Raw genomic sequence first — 18,985 nt, forward strand, 5'->3', positions numbered from 1 at the left:
AGGGTCAAGTGCTGAGCAAGCGGCATTGTTCCCTCTCAGACTCCCCCTCCCTACAGCACCACAAGAGGTCGCCCTGTACTGATGAACACCTAAGGCTCCGTCCCTTACAATGTATCAGATGTGACAGCTCTACATAAGACACAGAGGCAAACAAATGCAGGAGCCTGTCAAGATGAGGAGACAGAGAAGTATGACCCAAAAGGGGGAATGGATCAAGGTTTCAGTTGGAGAACTAAGTGATGAGGAGATAGCCAACCTAACAGACAAAGAGATAGCCAACCTAACAGACACTGAGTTCAAAACACTGGTGATAAAGATGCTCACAGACTTGGCAGATATGCTTGAGTATGACAAACATATAAGTGAAGAAGTGAAGGCTATGCTAAATGAAATGAAGGAAAATACACACAAAAACCAATGGTAAAGGGAAGGAAACCGGGGTTCAAATCAATGATTTGGAACATAAGGAAGAAAAAAAACAGTTAACCAGTACTGAGTGAGGAAACAAGAATTGAAAAAATTGAGGAGAGGCTTAGGAACCTCTGGGACAACTTTAAACGTGCCAACATCTGAATCATAAGGGTGCCAGAAGGAGAAGAGGAAGAGCAAGAAACTGAAAGCTTATGTGAGAAAATAATGAAGGAAAACTTCCCAAATTTGGTGAAGGAAATAGACATACAAGTCCAGGAAGCACAGAGTCCCAAACAAGCTAGACCCAAAAAGGACCACACCATGACACATCATAATTAAAATGCCAAAGATTCAAGATAAAGAGAGAATCTTAAAAGCAGCAAGAGAAAAGGAGAGAGTTACCTACAAAGGGGTTCCTATAAGGCTATCAGTTGATTCCTCAAAAGGAACTTTGCAGGCAAGAAGGGACTGGCAAGAAGTATTCAATGCAATGAAAAGCAGGGACCTACAACCAAGATTACTCTACCCAGCAAAGCTATCATTTAGAATGGAAGGGCAGATAAAGTGCTTCCCAGACAAAGTAAAGCTAAAGGAGGTCATCATACCAAGCCATTATTATATGAAATGTTAAAGGGACTTATTTATGAAAAAGAAGATCAACACTATGAACATTAAAATGACAACAAACTCACAACTATGAACAACTGAATCTAAAAAAACAAAAACAAAACCCAACTAAGCAAACCAGAACAGGAACAGAATCATAGGTGTGGGGATCATTTGGAGGGTTATCAGCTGGGAGGGAAGGGGGATAAATGGGGAAATGGTGCAGGGACTAAGAAGCATAATTGGCTGGTACAAAATAGACAGGGGGGAGTTAAGAATAATATAGGGAAGGGTGAAGCCAAAAAACTAATATGCACGACCCATGGACATGAACTAAGGGGCGTGGAATTGCTGGAGGAAGGGGGATACAGGGCAGAGGGTAGCAAAGGGAAAAGAAATTGGGACAACTGTAACAACATAATCAACAAAATATACTTTAAAAAGCCCCAAAACTGTTTTTCTGAACCAGCCATTCTTCTCCAGGAATCATCCTAAGGCTATAATTAACAATCTGTATCCAAGCAAGTTTATGTGAGCAAAAAATTTAATAATAGCTAAAATGTCCGAAATAGAACATGGTTAAATGAATGATAGTGAATTTGTAAAATTGAATAGTATAAAGTGATAAAAAAAAATGTTGCAAACATTTATAAAAGTGGCTTGCTGATTGACTACAAAAAAAACCACAAATATATATATCAATAAAATCCAAAGAGTATATATCGTAAGACCACATTTTTTTTTTAACCAAAATCATGGAAAAGTAGATATAAGTAACAAAGTAGAAGCAAATAATAAAAATAGAAACAAATAATTAATAAAAATAGGAAGAATCACGTAATTATTTAACAAACTTACTCCACAGCAAGACAGAAATCAAAGTTGCAATTTCAAGATGTTAAATGAAAATTCACAAAAGACCACTCTCTTTAGCAACAATTGTTAGGGTCAAGTCATGAACCAGTAAAGCAATTTGTGAATGAGCTGAGACCTTATGTTGTTGGCTGCTAGAATCAGCAACATTTTGGGGGTACAGATCTCCCACTCCTTCATTATTTAGAAATTCTAGTCCTGTCCTGACATGGTAGCTGAACTTGCTTCCAGGACAGGTGACAGAGTTATAGATTAATTATACGACTGAGGAGGACTTGGGAACATCATGTACATCCCGTGTTCCTGCTGGGTGGCTGTAACCATAGCAACCGCTTCCTCCAGACCAAAGTTCAGCTACCGTAAATTTTTATGACCATGTTCATAGTCCAATGCACGTTAGGGGAACCCCTCCTAGGAAGAGTCAGCTCTTATATTTTACTGCAGAGTATCAGCCTGCATTTCTAAATTCTGGACTCCAAATGATAAGATCCAAAAATATTATAAAGAGATCTTTTTCTCCCCCCTTTGAAAAATGCCAACGACAAAGAAAACGTTGATGTTCTTATCTAGTTTTTTCACCAGCTTTGGGGCTTTCGTGGTGATTTGCGCTGTTCTGGGGACCCATGAATGGGTCAGCAGCACCATCGCTGTTCGTGATTCTTCTTCCAATGGCAGCATCATCATCACCTATGGACTCTTCCGCGGTGGGAGCACCGAGGAGCTGAGTGGGGGGCTTGCGGAAGAGGACAAAGATTTTGAAGGTAAATGAGAAGCGGGCTGGAATGGGGATAGTGAGGTTGAATTAACTGGGTTAGGCTCACATCACCCAATATTTTTAATATCTGCTTATATTTAGTATTTAAGTTTTTTTTCTATTCATTCAACAAATAGTTATTGAACACCTAATCTATTGGTGAGCACCGGAGTTAACTTCATGGGATACAGAGGTGTATGCTGGTTGGGAAGGGAAGATATGAAGCCAGAAAACCACAAAATCCTGACAATTTTCCTTCCTTAAGGTTGAACCTTCCCACTTCCTGCCACCTTCAAAGAGTCTGCGTCTGTTCATGTCCCCCCCAGCTCCTCCTTGGTTTTCTCTAACACATCTCCTTGTCTCCCATCTTGCTCGCTTCAAATCTCTTCTTCACAATGTGCTTTGGAAAATGCTAAGCTAATCACCCCCTTACCTAAAACTCTTTCACGGCTCACAAGGGTCCTCAGGACAGAGCCTAAATCGTCAAAGTGGCTGGATCGGCCTTTGCTCACTTCCTTTAATATTTAAGGGTCTTAGTATTTGTTCACACCGACAACCGCTGTGTGGCGACCTCATAGCTGCCTGGGGTCTGCGCGCTTCTGTCAGCCCAGCGGCGTGAATTGCTGCAGCAGACGCACGTTTGAGAGATGCTACTGGGCTTACAGATGGGTAACCGATTGAGGAAAAATAGGCAGCAGTGATGTGGTGTCCGTCGGCCGGTCGGAGCGTAGTTTTTAAGTGTTTTGACTCTGGATGTTTAGCTGGAGCCACAGGTTCTGTGCAGAACTTCTCTAGTGGCGTCTAACAAAGGAAAAGATAAAGTGGAAGATGTGGTCCTTTTCTTATTCCTGTACCTCAAGTTCATTTCTTTAACCAAGTGGCATTTGCATCTTTACCTCCAAAATAGTCATTGTTGTTGGACATGATATTAAATTTCCATTAAACCTATTCATTTTATATTTTACCAGAACTCCTAAATCTTTCTGATTTCTTGCATAATAATGCCCTACTCTCAATGGGTGGTACTGAGAATAACAAGTTGAATTAGCTCCTTGTTCAACTTTTGAAGTTTGAATATGTGTCATTATGTTTTCTAAACTTGAAAGCAACATTTGTAAATTACTGAGCACCTTAAACAGGCTGTGCTTTGCACAGCGTGGTTCGCGGGTATTGTTGAGGTGCCATTGGGCGTGTACAGCCACCTCCTCCTGACTCATAAGGGGGCACCATTCTCTACCTCATACAATGGGGCATGGAGTCCTTTCGAAATGCATGAAGGTAGCAGTTTGTTCTAGGTTCTAGCTCTTGTTCATGACCTTGTTAATGAAGCAATTTCCTAACGTCCCAAGCCGCACGGTTGTAGTTCCCAGTTGTCAATCCACCTTTGAGATGTTAGCAGGAACAGTGTCTCCCTGCAGTTTCCGCAGGACGGCGCACCGCGCCCAGGACCGGGGGACTGGCCACAGATGCACAGGAAAACCACTAGAAACCAAGACTTTCAAAGACGCAGCCAACGCTTTCGGTCACGTGACTAGCGTTCTCAAAACTGAAGAGTGTGCCGGGTTCTGCATCTCCAGAGGCACTGAGAAATGTTAAATGGGAGGTAACACCCTGTAAGTTGAGTTTCTCGGTGTCTGGAACCAGCAGTTCTGGTTTGTGATGAAGCGCTTCCCTGCGCCCTGCCCACGGGCCCTTGGAGAGGGTCTGAGGGGGCCAGGTGGTCAGAGCCCGGCTCCTCAGCCCCGTGTGTGATGCAGGCTTGTGGTGTCGGCAGGTAGGTGGGGTCCAGGATAGCCCTGGAGGTGACAGGACCGGTGGGCCGCCACTGTGATGTGGGGCTCCAAGGAGGTGGGTCTTGGGCACGTGCTTTGCCTGGCTCTCTCCCTGTATTCTTTGTCCCTGGAGAGCCACATTCCAACCTCCTGGTCACGGTCAGACTCCAGGTGCCGGACAAGACATGCCAGGTCCCATCATGAAGGTGCCGCACAGGCTCCTCTGGTTGAGATCAGAGCAGCTTCACGGCTGTGATTCCAGCAGCCGTGGGAACACGTGGACACGGTTCTCTGGGGAAGAATGGGAACAGCATGCACCTGGGGCGATATCGTGGGGTCTGGCTGCTGCAAAAGACCCGTGGGTGCTCCCCGAAGAGTAGAACCCCAGAGTCACAGGGAGACATGGCTGCTGTCCTGCTGGTGTTTCAGGACCACGTGGGACTTATCTCAGGCCAGGAAACAATCACTGGCAGCGCACTGAATCCTGCAGAAGTGCCGCCTCCCTGTCCTGCAGTGATGGAGCTGCCGAGTGAGCCTGGCCAGGACGAGGTCACACTGAAAATCTCCAGAGTATGAACCCTGCGAAGCTCAGGTCTATTTCTGCATAGCCCGTGTGTCACGCTGTGCCCATTTGGGCTGTGGCTTTTGTCACGAGAAAGCAGGACACAGTGACGTCGGCCGATTTCAGAGTGCCAGAATAACTCAGCCACTGTGCCTTAATCGGTGGGGGAGTAATGAGCTCAGCCTGTGAAACCAGGTTACCAGGCTGACAGATCTTTCAACCTTACCAAGAGGCATCAGGATGCCCAACATCCAGAGGAAAAGTGACCGGTCCTCCATGTCCACTGGCAAGTGCACTGCCCTGGCTACTTTGAGAAGTTCTGGATATTTCATTTCAGCTCAGAAACACCCCCCTGAGCAGCTGCTGTGTGAACAGGGAGTGTGGATACTGAGAAGAATTGCACACAGCTCCCTGCCTGGGTGGACTCGCCCTCTCTTCTTGCTAGAGGAAGACCCCACGTCAGTTAAATCCAGCACCCCCACAGGACCTGCAGGGCAAAGGTATGTGTGGGCGACTTCAACAGTAAGGGGGAGTCTCACCCCAGCCTGGCTCCCCCCGCTCACCAGCCTCTTCTCCACCGACCCCTGTTCGTCTTGCGGGAGCTCAGAGTTGTACTGCCAGCCCAAGCCAACACTCACTGGGAAAGAGAGCCTGCTGCCCAAATCAGGGAACTGTAAGGAGAACGAGTGGGGGTCATTTCTCCAGAATTTACAGAAAGCCCCCTCCGTACACCCTCCGTGCGTTCCCGGGAGGAGCCACTCGGCCGTTGCGCCCAGAGACAAGACCACACAGAGCAGTGGGGCTTCAGGGCGCAGGAAGGCACTGCTGTACTCTCCCCTCAAGGGAGCCCTGGTACATTTCCAAGAGGTTGGGGACACCAGCTGGGACAGCCCACGCTCTGGGGCCTGTGGACTTGATGAGCTCCTCCAAGGGGACACTGGTCCCCAGATTGAGAAGCCCACCAGGTCCTGCTCCCTGGTGACCAGGTCCTGGAGGAGGGATGGAGGCAGTGCCTACCCGCCCACACAGCCAGCACCTCCTTCTCTTACAGAAAACCAGAGCCGGAGGGGCCAGGGGGCGCCTGAGCCCCGAGGGTTCAACCTCTGTGCACGGGAGGCCCAAATGTCCAAGGACCCCATTTCTGTGCACTGCCCGCCCTCCGCTGCGGAGTCCTGGCCTCTCGTCTGGGGCTGCCCGCATCCAGGCAGTTTGTTCTGATTGTGAGGTGCTTTTCCTGACTCCAAAGCTTGGCCCCTGAAAGGAAGGGAAAGAACGGAATGTATTTGCTAATTTTGTAGGCAGAGAGCAGCTGTCAGATGGCTCACTGTCATTTCATTCTGGCTGACTTTCCCTGCATTCCCAGCTTCCATTGTCTGAGTTCTGAGTCAGGCCGGGGAGGGGAGATACAGCTGTCACACCTGCAGGACAGGGGACTCAGAATGCTGAACTATAATTTGAAAACATGGCCGTTAAAATGAAGAGAAATTGTCGTGTTAATACATAGGAAAGTATGAGTCATCGGGCTCCAAGCTGACTCCCTTCTGAAAAAATCACGTCTGTCGCATCTTACCAACAGCCAGAAACAGAGCTAAGCCTGAGTGCCACGTTCTAATTTACTCAGAAAGAGTGGAATGCTCGCTACTGGCAAATAGACATCCATTTCCAGCTTCTAATAAGTGTATAAAGCACAGAGACTCGCCAGGTGCCTGGGACACAGGGTGTTTTCCGTCCTGAAGTTTTTGTTTTCTAGTTAAGATCCAATGGTTTCTTCTTGGCAAAGGAGAGTGTGTTTGGTCCCCAGCAAACTTCTGGGGCTGGAGAGGGGGCTGGGGGAACAGAGACCAGGAAGCACCTCTTCCTGTGGTGACTCCGCTCTGAGACACCTGCAGCCTCCACCCTCCCCTCTGAACACCTGTCCTGCTACTTCCCTTTTCCCACCGTCTGGTGTCACCTTCCATTAGTTTCAAAACAGGTGTGTGCTAATGTGGAGCAGCAGGAGCCCCCCAGCCGCTGCCAGTGAGCCAGACAGAGAAGCAAGAGGCTCAGCCTGAGTCCTGGCCCGTCCCAGCCAGGCGGCCCATCCTCCAGAGGACAGGTGGCCCCTCAAACCCTGCCCTTCCCCACCTGGGCAACAACCTTCCAGTCTCAGCAGGCCTGAGAGACGCTGTCCATCCATCACATCTCTCCCCCAATACCTACCTGGGCAGAAGGGGCGGGAAGGCCGGAGGTGTGCAGAGTAGCCTCCGGCCCGGAGCTGGTATTTGTATTTTGCACTGAATACTTACCCAACTTTATTTTAGTTTTAGGGAAACTGAGCGATTCTTCCCCTAAGACTCTGCATATGGTGGTTATCCTGTTCCTGGTCCTCAGCTTGTCCACTTCGCTGCTGTGTTCTGGGTTCACCTTCTACAACAGCATCAGCAACCCCTACCAGACGTTCCTGGGGCCGCTGGGGGTGTACACGTGGAGTGGGCTCAGCGGTGAGTACCCCCGGGAGCCAGGCCTCGGTGCTGAGGCCCCGCCTCTCGCCTGCCTCTGCTTCTCTCTCAATGCAGTGAGCCATGCAGCGGGGAGTGCCGGCCGTGGACTGGGGCTGGGCTGATTTTTGTATACTTACAGCATGTATGAAGCATCTCTGGCAATAAGAGTCTGTTTTAAATGCACGGGTGAGAGAGGCAAGGAGAGGGGCAAGGAGGGACTGTTAGATGTAAAATTACATGCCATGTGCCAGGCTTTGCTTTTAAATATCTAGTGTGAGGGGTTAAAAAAGACACACACACACACATGCACACACACACATGCTCACACACATGTGCACACACGTGCACACCCCCCCACACATGCTCACACACGCACACACACACTCGCGCGTGCATCCCCCGCCCCCCCCGCGCGCGCACACACAGAGCCTCGTGGGGTAGCTCAGTTGGTTAGAGTGTCATCCCTGTACACCAATGTTGCAGGTTCGACCCCCTGGTCAGAATCAACCAATGAAGCATCGATAAGTGGAACAACAAATTGACGTTTTCCTCTCTCTCTCTAAAATCAATCAAGAAGAAAGATTTTTAAAAAACAAGACACACACAGAACATTAAACAATCACTGGGCTCCTGCTACACATTCAGCTCTGAATTAGGGTCCATGTGACACACAGAGCACGCTCACACTTACTTATTTCCCGCCTCATATAGCAGCAGTCAACTTGGGCTAAAATGCACAGCACAGCTGCATGACTGGGCTGCAGAGAACCACAGAGAATGTCACTTAGGAGAATCTGGTGCCCACACCCTTCTTGTAGGCTACCTGTGAGCCCTGGGTGTTGCTGGGTGGCATTGCTGGGTGGCTTTGCTCGCGTGTTGGGCAGGGTGTTGGGGTGCGGGCTGCTGCCCAGATGGGAAATGGATCCCAGCTTGAGTCACGGTAGCACTGACCTCCTTGTCGCTGCCACATCTGCCGGGCAGCTGGGTGAAGGGTGCCTCTTTGCTCCCAGGAGACTGGCTGGTCTCCCCTGCTCTCTCCCTCTCCCCACTGGGAAACTAGACCCTGAGAAAGAGCCGAAAAAGGCCTATCCTGCTGACATGCAAATCCTAGGTGGTGTATTGTCCTGCAGACCAGAGCCCTGCAGGACAGGCAGGGAGCTCCTGGGGTTAAGGTGCCAGGAAGCCTCGGAGGAGGAGCTCTGGGCAGCTTCTTCCTGCCCTTGGGGGAGAGGACGCCCTTGCACCAGCCCCACTGGTTCCAGGCATGTCAACGCTGGCCCTGGGTCCTCCTCCAGGCCGGTGGCTGCCGGGATGAGTGACCCAGCTCCGCATGGCACCGATATGACAGGCGGCCGTGTGATTCACGGACCAAACAGGGGTGTTTTCGACAGAGCAGCTCCCCGTCATTAACCCAGGACACCAGGCAGAACGGGGACTGTCCCAGCAAAGCCGCGTTTGCCACAAGGCTGGCTCTCTCCCCCACAGTTGAGCCTCAGCCAACTTTGCCCACGGCAGAGGCCCTGCGCTCAGGGAGAAAAACATTTACAAAGGGGCCTGCAGATTTCCCTCATTCCCACCTCCGTCTCACAACAAAGGCGGTTTGACAGGGAGGGACTTCAGGCCACATTCCTCTCCCTGCTGCTCGGGGCAAGTTCTAGCACACACAGGCTGCTGGTGGGTGGAGAAGCAATCTGAGCCACTGCTGCCAGGAGGAGGTCTGAGTTCTGACCGGTTCTGACTGGTTCCGGTCAGTTCTGACCGGTTCTGACCGGCTAGAGGCCCAGGGGGAGCTCTGGCTGGGAGTCTGGCCTCTTCGGAGCTGCCGCAGCCTCCTGGTGCCCCGCACTCAGCTAAGCCGGATGGGCTCCTGAGCTGGCCTCCAGGGACTCCGTGTTTTCTCCACGTGGGCTCCCAGGGTTGCGGAGCTCAGTGAGATCTCCATTCACCCACACTCTCCCTGCACAGAGATGCCCTGGGTCGTGGCCTGGGGACCGGGGTCGCCTGCCCACCAGGAACCAGAGGGAAGTGGGTGGGGCTTGGACACACTCTCTGTGGCCCAGGGAGCCAGAGGAAGTGAGTTTCTTGGATAATCTTTGAAAGAACAGAGTGGATTCTGTTTCCAGGGAAATCACAGGAGGGTCACCCTCCATACCCCACCCCTGCCCTCATACCTGTGCCCTCTGATCCCAGCCTGCCTTTTGCACCTCATCGGCCTGGTGCGGCCAGACCCTGACCACAGGGGACACCACTGTAGGGGCTGAGAGAATGTTGGAGCCCGAGAGGGCCGTCTGCTCCAACATTTGTGACTCAGCTGAGGACCCCAAGAACGCAGAGAGGGTCACGTGGCAGGTCACAGGGCCTGATGGGGACAGGGCCGGATGGGACGCCAGCCCTTCAGCCTCCTGTTCCAGAGTGCCAGAGAGGCTGGGGCCAGGACTCGTGTCTGCGTGCTGACCCCTCCTGATTCAGGTCAAATCCATGTGCATCCTCTTGAGAAAAAAGTTCTCCAGCCCTGTGATTGTGCTTATGCTTTGTGACCGCGCTTTTATGGGGAACCTCCCAAGGCGTAATGAGGGAAAATGAAGGGGTGTGAGCCGCGTGGGGCACCGGAGAAGGGGCCTCGGTAGGCATACATCATGAAGAACCCAAACCATTTACCCAGAGGACGGAAGCCTATTGTCAGGGACAGTGGGGCTGCTTCTCCCATTCTCCCATGAAGAGGGCTTCCCAGATGGCCATTTGGAAAGCTCCCTGGGGCTCGGCTATGGCCAGAACACACTGGATGCCAGACTATCTGTCTAGTCCTGGGTACATGCCAGCAGAGGAAGAGTCCTGTGGCGTGAGTCCCTGAGGACTTCTGTCTGGGGACTCCTGGCGTGGTCAGACCCTGACTCTGAGCCCTCACCCTGTCCCCCACTCCTTACACAGCCTGACTGCGGTACGGCTCATGGGCAGTCCACCCAGGGTGCACACTCACCCCTGCCAGTCCAGCCACATTCAGTCACCTGCAGCCACACCCACAGGCAATTTCAGAATATTTTCATCGCCTCAGAAAGATGCCCCGTGTCCTTGAGCTGCCACCCCCTCCCTGCTCCCAGCTCCCCCTGGCCCTAAGCAACCTGGGGTCTCCCTTCCCCAGGGAAGACGGGGAGTGAGGTTCAGAGAAGCTGAAAACCCATGGAGGCTGTGTGGTTGAATCCAGAGCTACGTTCTCTCCCTAGGCCAGGGAGCTTTCCAAAGTCAGTTCCAAGGAATGTTCTCTGATGGAGGGCACTGTGAGGGATAAAGAAGGGGAAGATACAAAATTTAAAAATCCTCTTCTACAGCGTATTCCGTAAGGAGATCCTCTCTGGTGAAAGGCTATCCTCCATGGTGGGCAGCAGAATTCCATCCCCTCCGCTGGCGTGGCAGGCCCTCGGTAGTGGTGGTGGGGTTCTCGTCTGTGTCCAGTGCTCAGGACCCTCGGGACGGCCCCCCATCAGCTGGGCTTGCCTCTCACCGCCCGATGCTCAGGGCTCACTGCCTGCTGAGTGTCTTCGTTCAGGCTGTCGCTTCTGTTGGAAACGCTGTCGGTCCCTCACCAGCTTGTCCAAGTCTTTCCTTCCACAAAGTCCCCTCTGGCCAGCTTCCCCCAGTCAGCACACCTACTATGTGCACCGCCCTGGGAAGGGCTGTGTGAGACGTCAGTTCCATAGCGACTCCTGCTGGCAGGACCTGAGCCCCCGTGGCTGCCCTTGGTCACACACTGTCCCGCCCCAACCTCGGGGTTGCGTGCCTCGAATCCAGCTCGGGTCTGGCACTTCTTTTTCGTTCACCTCCGTGCCTAACAGCGTATAAACCCCAGAGTAGATTCAGTCAATGACCCTGGAGTACACGTTGCACAGAGAAGAAAGTGCCCTTGAACAATGTGTCACTGTGTCTTTGACGAAACCGCTTCCCCTTTCAGCATCCTTCGCTTTCCTGACCTTGGTCCTGTTTGCGGGGAACGTCCAGCTCAATCACCTCTCGGAAGAGTTGGCCCAGGGGCTGTACCCGCTGTACCCGGCCGCCACCCACAGAGAGAAGACCCACCGTTTCGGGCACTCATTCTGGCTCCTGCTGCTCGTCATCCTTCTGAACATTGTCACTGTGGTCATCATCTTTTTCTACCAGAGGGCTAGGACCAAGCGGAAGCAGAAGCAGAGGAAGCCCATGGAAGATGCTCCAAGGGACGGAATTTTATTCTGAATTCTATCACATGGCATAGTGACGTCAGGTGTGGTCTGTCGACAAGCCTGTCGGGACAATCAGATGGTCATGTGCAGTCCTGGTGACTGCCATTTAGTTCTAGTTTTGTATTTCATGACACTGTTTTCTTCATAAATGCTGTCCCCTTGCAGAGGGCCCTTCCCTCTCAGGGGGGCAGGGGGAGGATGAAAGGGAGTGCTATCCAGTCTGTGGGGTGGTCACAGCGCTAGAATGACTGTGGCCTGTGGACTCCTCAGTCTGGTCTCACCATCTGCAGTCCTCGTGGTTTGTGTGACGTGCCTTTCCTGTGGGCAGCTCAACCCGCTTGACGACCTGCGGTCTCATTCTCCAGGGGCGGGACCGAGCGTTTTTATTTCACTCTGAGAGCAAAGACTTCCAAGTATACAGGGATTTGGGACTTGTCTTTCCGGGACCAGGTGTCGGAGGTAAAAGGCGAGGCTTTGGGGTGAACGGCCTGGCCCCCTGGACCCTCCCTCGATCACTGACGCGACACACCCAGTGTGCGTACAGGTGCTGATACCCCCTTGGGGGGTTTGAGAGGAGGGGATTAGAGCGTGAAAACATAGAGGAAAAGATACAAATCTGTAGGATAAGGAGGTGAAATACAGTTTTGCTTTAAAAGGATTGTGATAAATTCAGTCCAAACACAAGTGTAACATTGCAGCAAGTTCTAGTGCACCGCCCCCCCACCCTGGTCAACTCACCTGTGCTTAGTCACCATGGCTTTGACACAGGTGTCATTGGTCACCCACGCGCAGACTACTGCCCCATAGGGGGCCAAGGAAGAAGTGGGCTGGAGCCCATGCAGAGCGGGTGGCCCCTGAGCCAGGCAGCCTCCTTCCATCCTCTGTGAAGTGGGTGACACCTGTGGGCCGGCTCTCAGTGCTGTGAGGATGAACCATGGTTAGGTGTGTCTGAGCTCAGCCCCATGTCCCTGTGAGTGTACAGGTGAGAGGGTGTCCCCACCCTCAGCTACTGCATGGCAGCATGTCACATCAATTCTTGGCTTTGTAAATGAGCAACAAACACACAATTCACACCCAGGAGGTTAATACACCTGCCCAAGCATCCAGCAGTGACTCAGCTCCACAAATATGTGTTTGTTTCAGACAGAACGTAAGGGCTGGGGGTGGGGCACGGCGACCCGAGGATGAGAGGTTTCTGCTCTTTGAGCTCTGTCCCGGACAGGAAGGGTGGCCTTCCCGGTATATCTGTCCCCAGTGCCCAGGGCCCCTTTCACTGCCTCTGTGGGCCCCACTGGGAATCGTGTTCACCCAGAATGACGGAGCAGTTTGCTCAGGCAAAGGCACCCAGTTTGTTTCAAATAAAGCCTCAGCCAGCTTGGGTGCCAACTGGGGCTGGAGACAGTGGTGTCTCCTGAGTGTGACCCTCCCCCCGACACACCCAGAGGAGGCAGAAGGTCCTGTGACCAAAGAACTCTGTGGTCCTTAAACCGAAAGTGAGGCCAGGGTTACTCATGGTGACCAGGGTCACCGGTTTGTCAAAACTGTGCTCAAGGTGAAGCCCAGGTGTGTGGAGTGATTGTGAAACACTAAATGCCCCGAGCAGGTCTGCGTGGGGATACACGCGGATTCTGTCCCTGCTCCTCATACTCTCTCTGCCCGGCGCTCTCACGCCGCCCGGACTCCAGAGAAGAACGGCCGCATCAGTGACGACTTCAGACACTGTCCCGGTTTTGGAAAAGCTGTCTTTGAGGCAGGCTTCGTTCAGACCAGGAAAATTTCATTTTCAACAACTTGAAATGTTTAGTGAAAAGAAAAATGTAGATAGAAATAATGTATTGTATTTTATGACTATTCATTTTAAACAGACTAATAAATTCTTTAAATTTTTAAAATTAACTTATTTTTAAGTGATCATTGGCACGCAGTATGACCTTAGTTTCAGGCACGCAGCATGGTGATTCAACAGTCACCTACCTTACGAAGTGATCCCCGTCTGTCAACAGTTATCATGTTATGGAGCCTGCTCCTGTGACTTATTTTATAACCAGAAGTGTGTACTCACCTTCTCCCCCTCGGTGCACCCCTCCTTCCCCACCCCTGACCGGCAACCTCCAATTTGGTGGGTGTGTGTGCGTGAGCGCCTTTCTGTTTTGTTGGAAACGACCGACTTTAAAACCAAAGCTGTTCCTGTCTCTCACCCCTAGTCCTCCCCAAAGGGGCAGGATTAAGTATCTACCCACGACCTTCCGTGGAATGCTCCGCCGGCTCCGGTCTCGGGGTGCAGTCGCTCAGAGGGGAGTCCCTGCTTTCCGCGTTCAGTGCGCGCCGACGGTGGAGAGCAGGAGGGGCTCCCAGCGGCCGGGCGGCTGGTCGCAGCCCTTGGGCTTTGCGGGCCGAAGGTCTCTGGGTGCGTGCGCCCCAGGGCGCTCTACGGGCGCGGTGGCACCGAGTCCGGACGGCAGAAGCTTGTCTTGGTGTATCGTCCACTCCATCTCGTGGCCGAGCGGGGTGCCCATGTCCTACAGCGAGGGACAGGCGCAGCCGAGACGCCGTGTCTCCGCAGAGGTGAGGCCTGGCCCCGAAAGGGCTGCGCAGAGTCCCAGGTGCAGGTCCCCTCGCGGGACAGTGGGCTCCGTCGCGCAGCATTGGGGTGAACGCGGCTTGCTGAATTCTTGATGTGTGTAATCGGGTAATCATTCACTTTCGGATGAACAATGTAACCGTTTTCGGCAGCACCACACGCTGTCTGTTACCTTTACTACTGAAGGTAAAGGGCTCCCTGGAGTTTCCAGCGAGCGCAGTCCTGGCTGGGGCTGAGCCTGCGGCAGCGGCCCCCGGAAGGCGCGCGCTTCGGTGCCAGGAGACGGGGTCTCAGCAAAGCCGCCGGGACCGATATTGATTGCACCCCTTAGGCTAAGACACGAGGCGGGCGCTGGGAACCCGCAGTGGGCGTGAGAGAGGGGAGCTTGTGGGGCCGCTGGACAGACAGACGCCGTGCCTACCCCGACGAGGAACTTTTGCAGCAAAACTGGGTACGGTGGGCTCTCCAAAGGAGGAGCTGAACTAACTGGGAAGGCGTGAGAGGGAGTAGGCCTTAGCCCCTCCCCACCTCTGTGACCCCTGGTGAGGTGGGCGACAGACCTCGGAGACCAGCAGCACCATCACCGCACCGGGGCGCGCGGGGGTCAGCCGGGGGGACGCCGAGATACAATGCAGGGAGCATCTGGTCTCTGCATCGTTTGGAAAAGAAAATAAATAATAGGGGACCAGAAAAGTTCTCATTTCTCTTTTTAATTTCACAGAGTTAATGTTTTTAAGAAATATTGACATAAACACCAATTCTGAACAGGTCAGAGCTCCGGGTATGTAGGATGCATGTAAGTCTCTTTTAGAGAATGTTTCTGTAAAAATTTTATTTTTGTGAATGCTTTTATTCCATGAGGGATTATCTATCTAGCTAGCTAACGAGCCCACACTTCCGGGGCACCCCTTCGCTGTGTGGTGTTACTGGAACATTCTCTGCAGCGTTTGCCTCACCAACGTCAATGAGAGAAAGATGCCAATGAGATGCATTCAACGGGGCGTGAAAAACTCATTTCAAGGTCCGGAAGGAGGGCTCTGTGGACAAACACTTGTTTCCCAGACCCCCCTTCATGGGTCCTGGACACAGATGTGCCAAAGACTCCGTGGGCCGCTGCCAAGGCTCCTCCAGGTCCCCCAGTGGGGAGCTCGGTGGTTTCGTGCTGAGCCCCCACCCCCCGATGTCCCACACCCTTGGGAAGGTGTTCACTGCCTTGCTCTGACCCGAGTTAATTATTGCCCAGCCAGCTGATACTCATGGTCTGGGGAATGCTGACCCCTGAGCCCTGTGTGGTCTCTGACAGGCTCTGTTGGGGACGGGCAGGATCTATCTGCTGAGCCTCCTGACTAATCCCGGGGTCTAAGTCCGGGGTTGAGACAAGAACCCTTGGGCCAGTGGCTGTGAGAAGGTACCTGTCCCTGGACCCTGGGGAGTCCCTTGGGAACACTAGTATGCTCGGGGCCAAGCCCCCGCCCCCGCCCCTGAAGGCCTCTCTCCATGTGTATGGATGCCCCACAGCTGTCTGTTTCCAGGAATCTGGTTCCAGACCTCATCTGGGCTCCTGAGACTAGGAGGGTAAGGAGCCAGGAAGCTGGGGCTGGCCCCCTGGACCAGCTGAAGAGGCGTGGCTCCCTGCTCTGGGTGACCTCGTGTCTGGAAGAAGTCTTCCTCACCCTGGACCCGGGCCCTTGCCCTCAGCAGTGGCACATATGCACTGCATTCTGAGAGCCCTCCAGGGTCAGAAGCCTTGGGACACCTCACAGCCAGTCCTGAGGGGCCAGGGCCACAGAACATCAGCCAGGATGTGGGGCCCTGTGTTCCAAGGAGTCTCCTGAGCTCCAGTGTGGTAGCCTCCAGGAAGCCCCCAGGCAACCCCCAGACCCCAGGCAGCCCCAGGCCCCAGGCAGCCCCGGGCCCCAGTTCCTAGGCAACCCCAGGCCCCAGGCAGCCCCTGGCTCCAGGCAGAACCCAGAGCTAAGGTTGAGGCAGGTTTTGCAAGGAGCTCATTCCAGCCTTGGGTTCACCTGCTGGTTGTTCCCTGTCCGCCATGAGCAAGAAGACAGAGTTTAGAAACTTTTGTAGCCATTCAACAGAGTAAATTTATGTCTGTTGAATCTAATCTGATATATTTTACATGTCATTTCATTTTCTAGCTATCATATTTATTGTATTCTACAGAAGTATCAGTCAATGACCAATTGGAAAAAAAAGGAAATAAAAGTAAGTCCTTAACCACAGGGAGTTTGGGGGGGGGGGGCACTGGTCTGGCATCAGGCTGACAGCAGCAGACCCTGGAGGTCCTGTGCCCCCAGGTGGTGTGGCTGGAGGTCCCGGGGACCCAGATGGTGTGGCTGGAGACCCCGTCCCACAGGGCTCCTTCTCTGGTTCTGGTGCTGAATACCCGCGGAGGGACTGTCCTATGGACACACAGGAAAGCAGATGCCGGGGGGTGGGGACACGGGACAACACACACACACACACATAGAGAGGAAGCCGAGTGCGGCGGTTGCGGGGAGACGGCTTACTGCCTGGCGCCTTTCTGAGAGGACCGGTGTGCCCTTGGGAGGCTCAGCTCCGCTGTGCGGTAAGGCTGTGCGGTGGGGTCTGCTTGGGCCTGGGGTCAATGAAGGCTCCAGTGAGTATGTGAATGAATGGATGAGGGAGCGAGTGCACATTGGGCAGAACAGAGGGAGATGGGCGGGAACAGGAGGGGTCAAAGGTGAACACAGATCTCTTTGTACCCACCCACCCCTCACAGCCCCGCCCCCCCACCCAGCCCCACACACCACTGAGGAATGACCCTCTGAGGGGCAGCCTGGAACTCAGGGGAGGGAACCAGCTGGGTGGGTGGGTCTGAGGACTTGGCCTCACTCTCACTGGGTCAGGACTTCATTTCCCAGCCCTGACCCCTCTCGGTTCCCCGAAGGGGATGCCCTAGACCAGGGTTAGCAACCTGCGTCCTTAGGCCAAATCCGGCCCCGTACCTGCGTTCACAAGCATGACCCATGCGGACACAGTCTGTCCGTGGCTACTGTTGGGCCACCTGGCAGGGCTGCGCAGCTGGGACCACCTAGGGCCCCCCCACGGGGACTCGCGTGCTCTCTGGCCCCTGCCCTGGTGCACTCACAGCAAGCGCAGCAGTGCCTCCCGGTGGGCAGTTTGGAAGTTGTGCTTCCGGTGAGCTGCTGATACACATCTTTCCTTTAAGTTCTGGTAGCTCTGCTCTATATCCAAGTTACAGCATTACATTTATCTTTTTATTTAAAGTATATTTTATTGATTATGTAGTTACAGTAGTTCCAATTTTTTCCCCTTTAATCCCCTCTGTCCAGTACCCCCCTTCCCTTCAGCAATCCCATCACCCTTAGTTCATGTCCATGGGCCATGCATATAAGTTCTTTGGCTTCACCCTTTCCTATATTATTCTTAACTTCCCCGTGTCTATTTTGTACCAACCGATTACGCTTCTTCATCCCTGCACCATTTTCCCATTTCTCCCCCTCCCGCCTCCAAGCTGATAACCCTCCAAATGATCCCTACACCTATGATTCTATTCCTATTCTGGTTTTCTTCATTAGATTTTGTTTTTATTTTTTAGATTCAGTTGTTGATAGCTGTGAGTTTGTTGTCATTTTAGTGTTCAGAGTTTTGATCTTCTTTTTCTTAAGTAAGTCCCTTTGACATTTCATATAATAATAGCTTGGTGATGATGAACTCCTTTAGCTTTACCTTGTCTGGGAAGCACTTCATCTGCCCTTCCATTCCAAATGATAGCTTTGCTAGATAGCTTAATCTTGGTTGTAGGTTGCCTTTCATCACATTGAATACTGCTTGCCAGTCCCTTCTTGCCTGCAAAGTGTCCTCTGAGAAATCAGCTGATAGTCCTATAGGCACCCCCCTGTGGGCAACTCTCTGCCTCTCTCTTGCTGCCCCCAGGGCTCTGTCTTTATCTTTCACCTTTGGCATCTCAGTCATGATGCGTCCTGGTGTGGTCCCCTTTGGGACCGTCCAGCTCGCCCAGGACCCTCCATGCTTTCCGGACCTGTATGTCCATCTCCTTCGCAAAATTTGGGAAGTTTTCTGCATTTTTTTCAATTCTTGCTTCCTCATTTTGCACTGGTTGACCGTTTTTTTCTTCCTTATGTTCCAAATCATTGATTTGAACCTCGGTTTCCTTCCCTTCACCATTGGTTTTGTGTGGATTTCCTTCGTTTCACTTAGCATAGCCTTCACTTCTTCCCTTATGCGTTTGCCGTACTCAAGCATATCTGTCAAACCTGTGAGCATCTTTATCACCAATGTTTTGAACTCTGTGTCTGTTAGGTTGGCTATCTCCTCGTCGCTTAGTTCTCCCACTGGGACCTTGATCTGTTCCCCCTTTTGGGCCATACTTCTCTGTCTCCTCATTCTGACAGGCTCCTGTGTTTGTTTGCCTCTGTGTCTTAGGTAGAGCTGTCACTCCTGTTACATTGTAAGGGACAGAGCCTTAGGGATTCATCAGTACAGGGCGACTCATTTCACCACGTTGTGGCACTGTATGTGGGGGAGGGGATGAAGAGGGAACAATGCCATTTGCTCAGCACTTGCCCCTTTTCCAGACACCTCTCCCACTTCTGCACCAGACTGGCGACCTTCTAGCTGCTGCCCTGGCCGTCTTTCCCAGAGTGGGTGGGTCTGAGGATGTTCTAGGCCCGTGGGAGCCCTTCAAACAAGAGGACTCTGCTGAGACCAG

General features: G+C 52.5%; 1 protein-coding gene across 1 annotated transcript; it reads left to right on the plus strand.

Moving 5' to 3' along the window:
* The first annotated feature begins 2,291 nt into the window (after positions 1–2,291).
* Positions 2,292–12,392, plus strand: CLRN3 (clarin 3). Its single transcript, XM_090279571.1, has 3 exons — positions 2,292–2,651; positions 7,279–7,458; positions 11,405–12,392. Exons 1-3 carry the CDS (start codon positions 2,423–2,425, stop codon positions 11,683–11,685), a joined length of 690 nt encoding a protein of 229 aa, XP_090135697.1. The 5' UTR covers positions 2,292–2,422; the 3' UTR covers positions 11,686–12,392.
* Positions 12,393–18,985: the final 6,593 nt, after the last annotated feature.

This window comes from Furipterus horrens, unplaced genomic scaffold (assembly GCF_987537825.1).
Source record: "Furipterus horrens unplaced genomic scaffold, mFurHor1.1.pri manual_scaffold_5, whole genome shotgun sequence".
Classification (NCBI taxonomy): Eukaryota; Metazoa; Chordata; class Mammalia; order Chiroptera; family Furipteridae; genus Furipterus; species Furipterus horrens.

Coding starts and splice junctions, on each gene's coding strand:
- CLRN3 (XM_090279571.1), top strand. CDS start 2,423: ATGCCAACGACAAAGAAAACGTTGATGTTCTTATCTAGTTTTTTCACC. Junction 2,652..7,278: donor AGAGGACAAAGATTTTGAAG/GTAAATGAGAAG, acceptor ACTTTATTTTAG/TTTTAGGGAAACTGAGCGAT. Junction 7,459..11,404: donor CACGTGGAGTGGGCTCAGCG/GTGAGTACCCCC, acceptor TTCCCCTTTCAG/CATCCTTCGCTTTCCTGACC.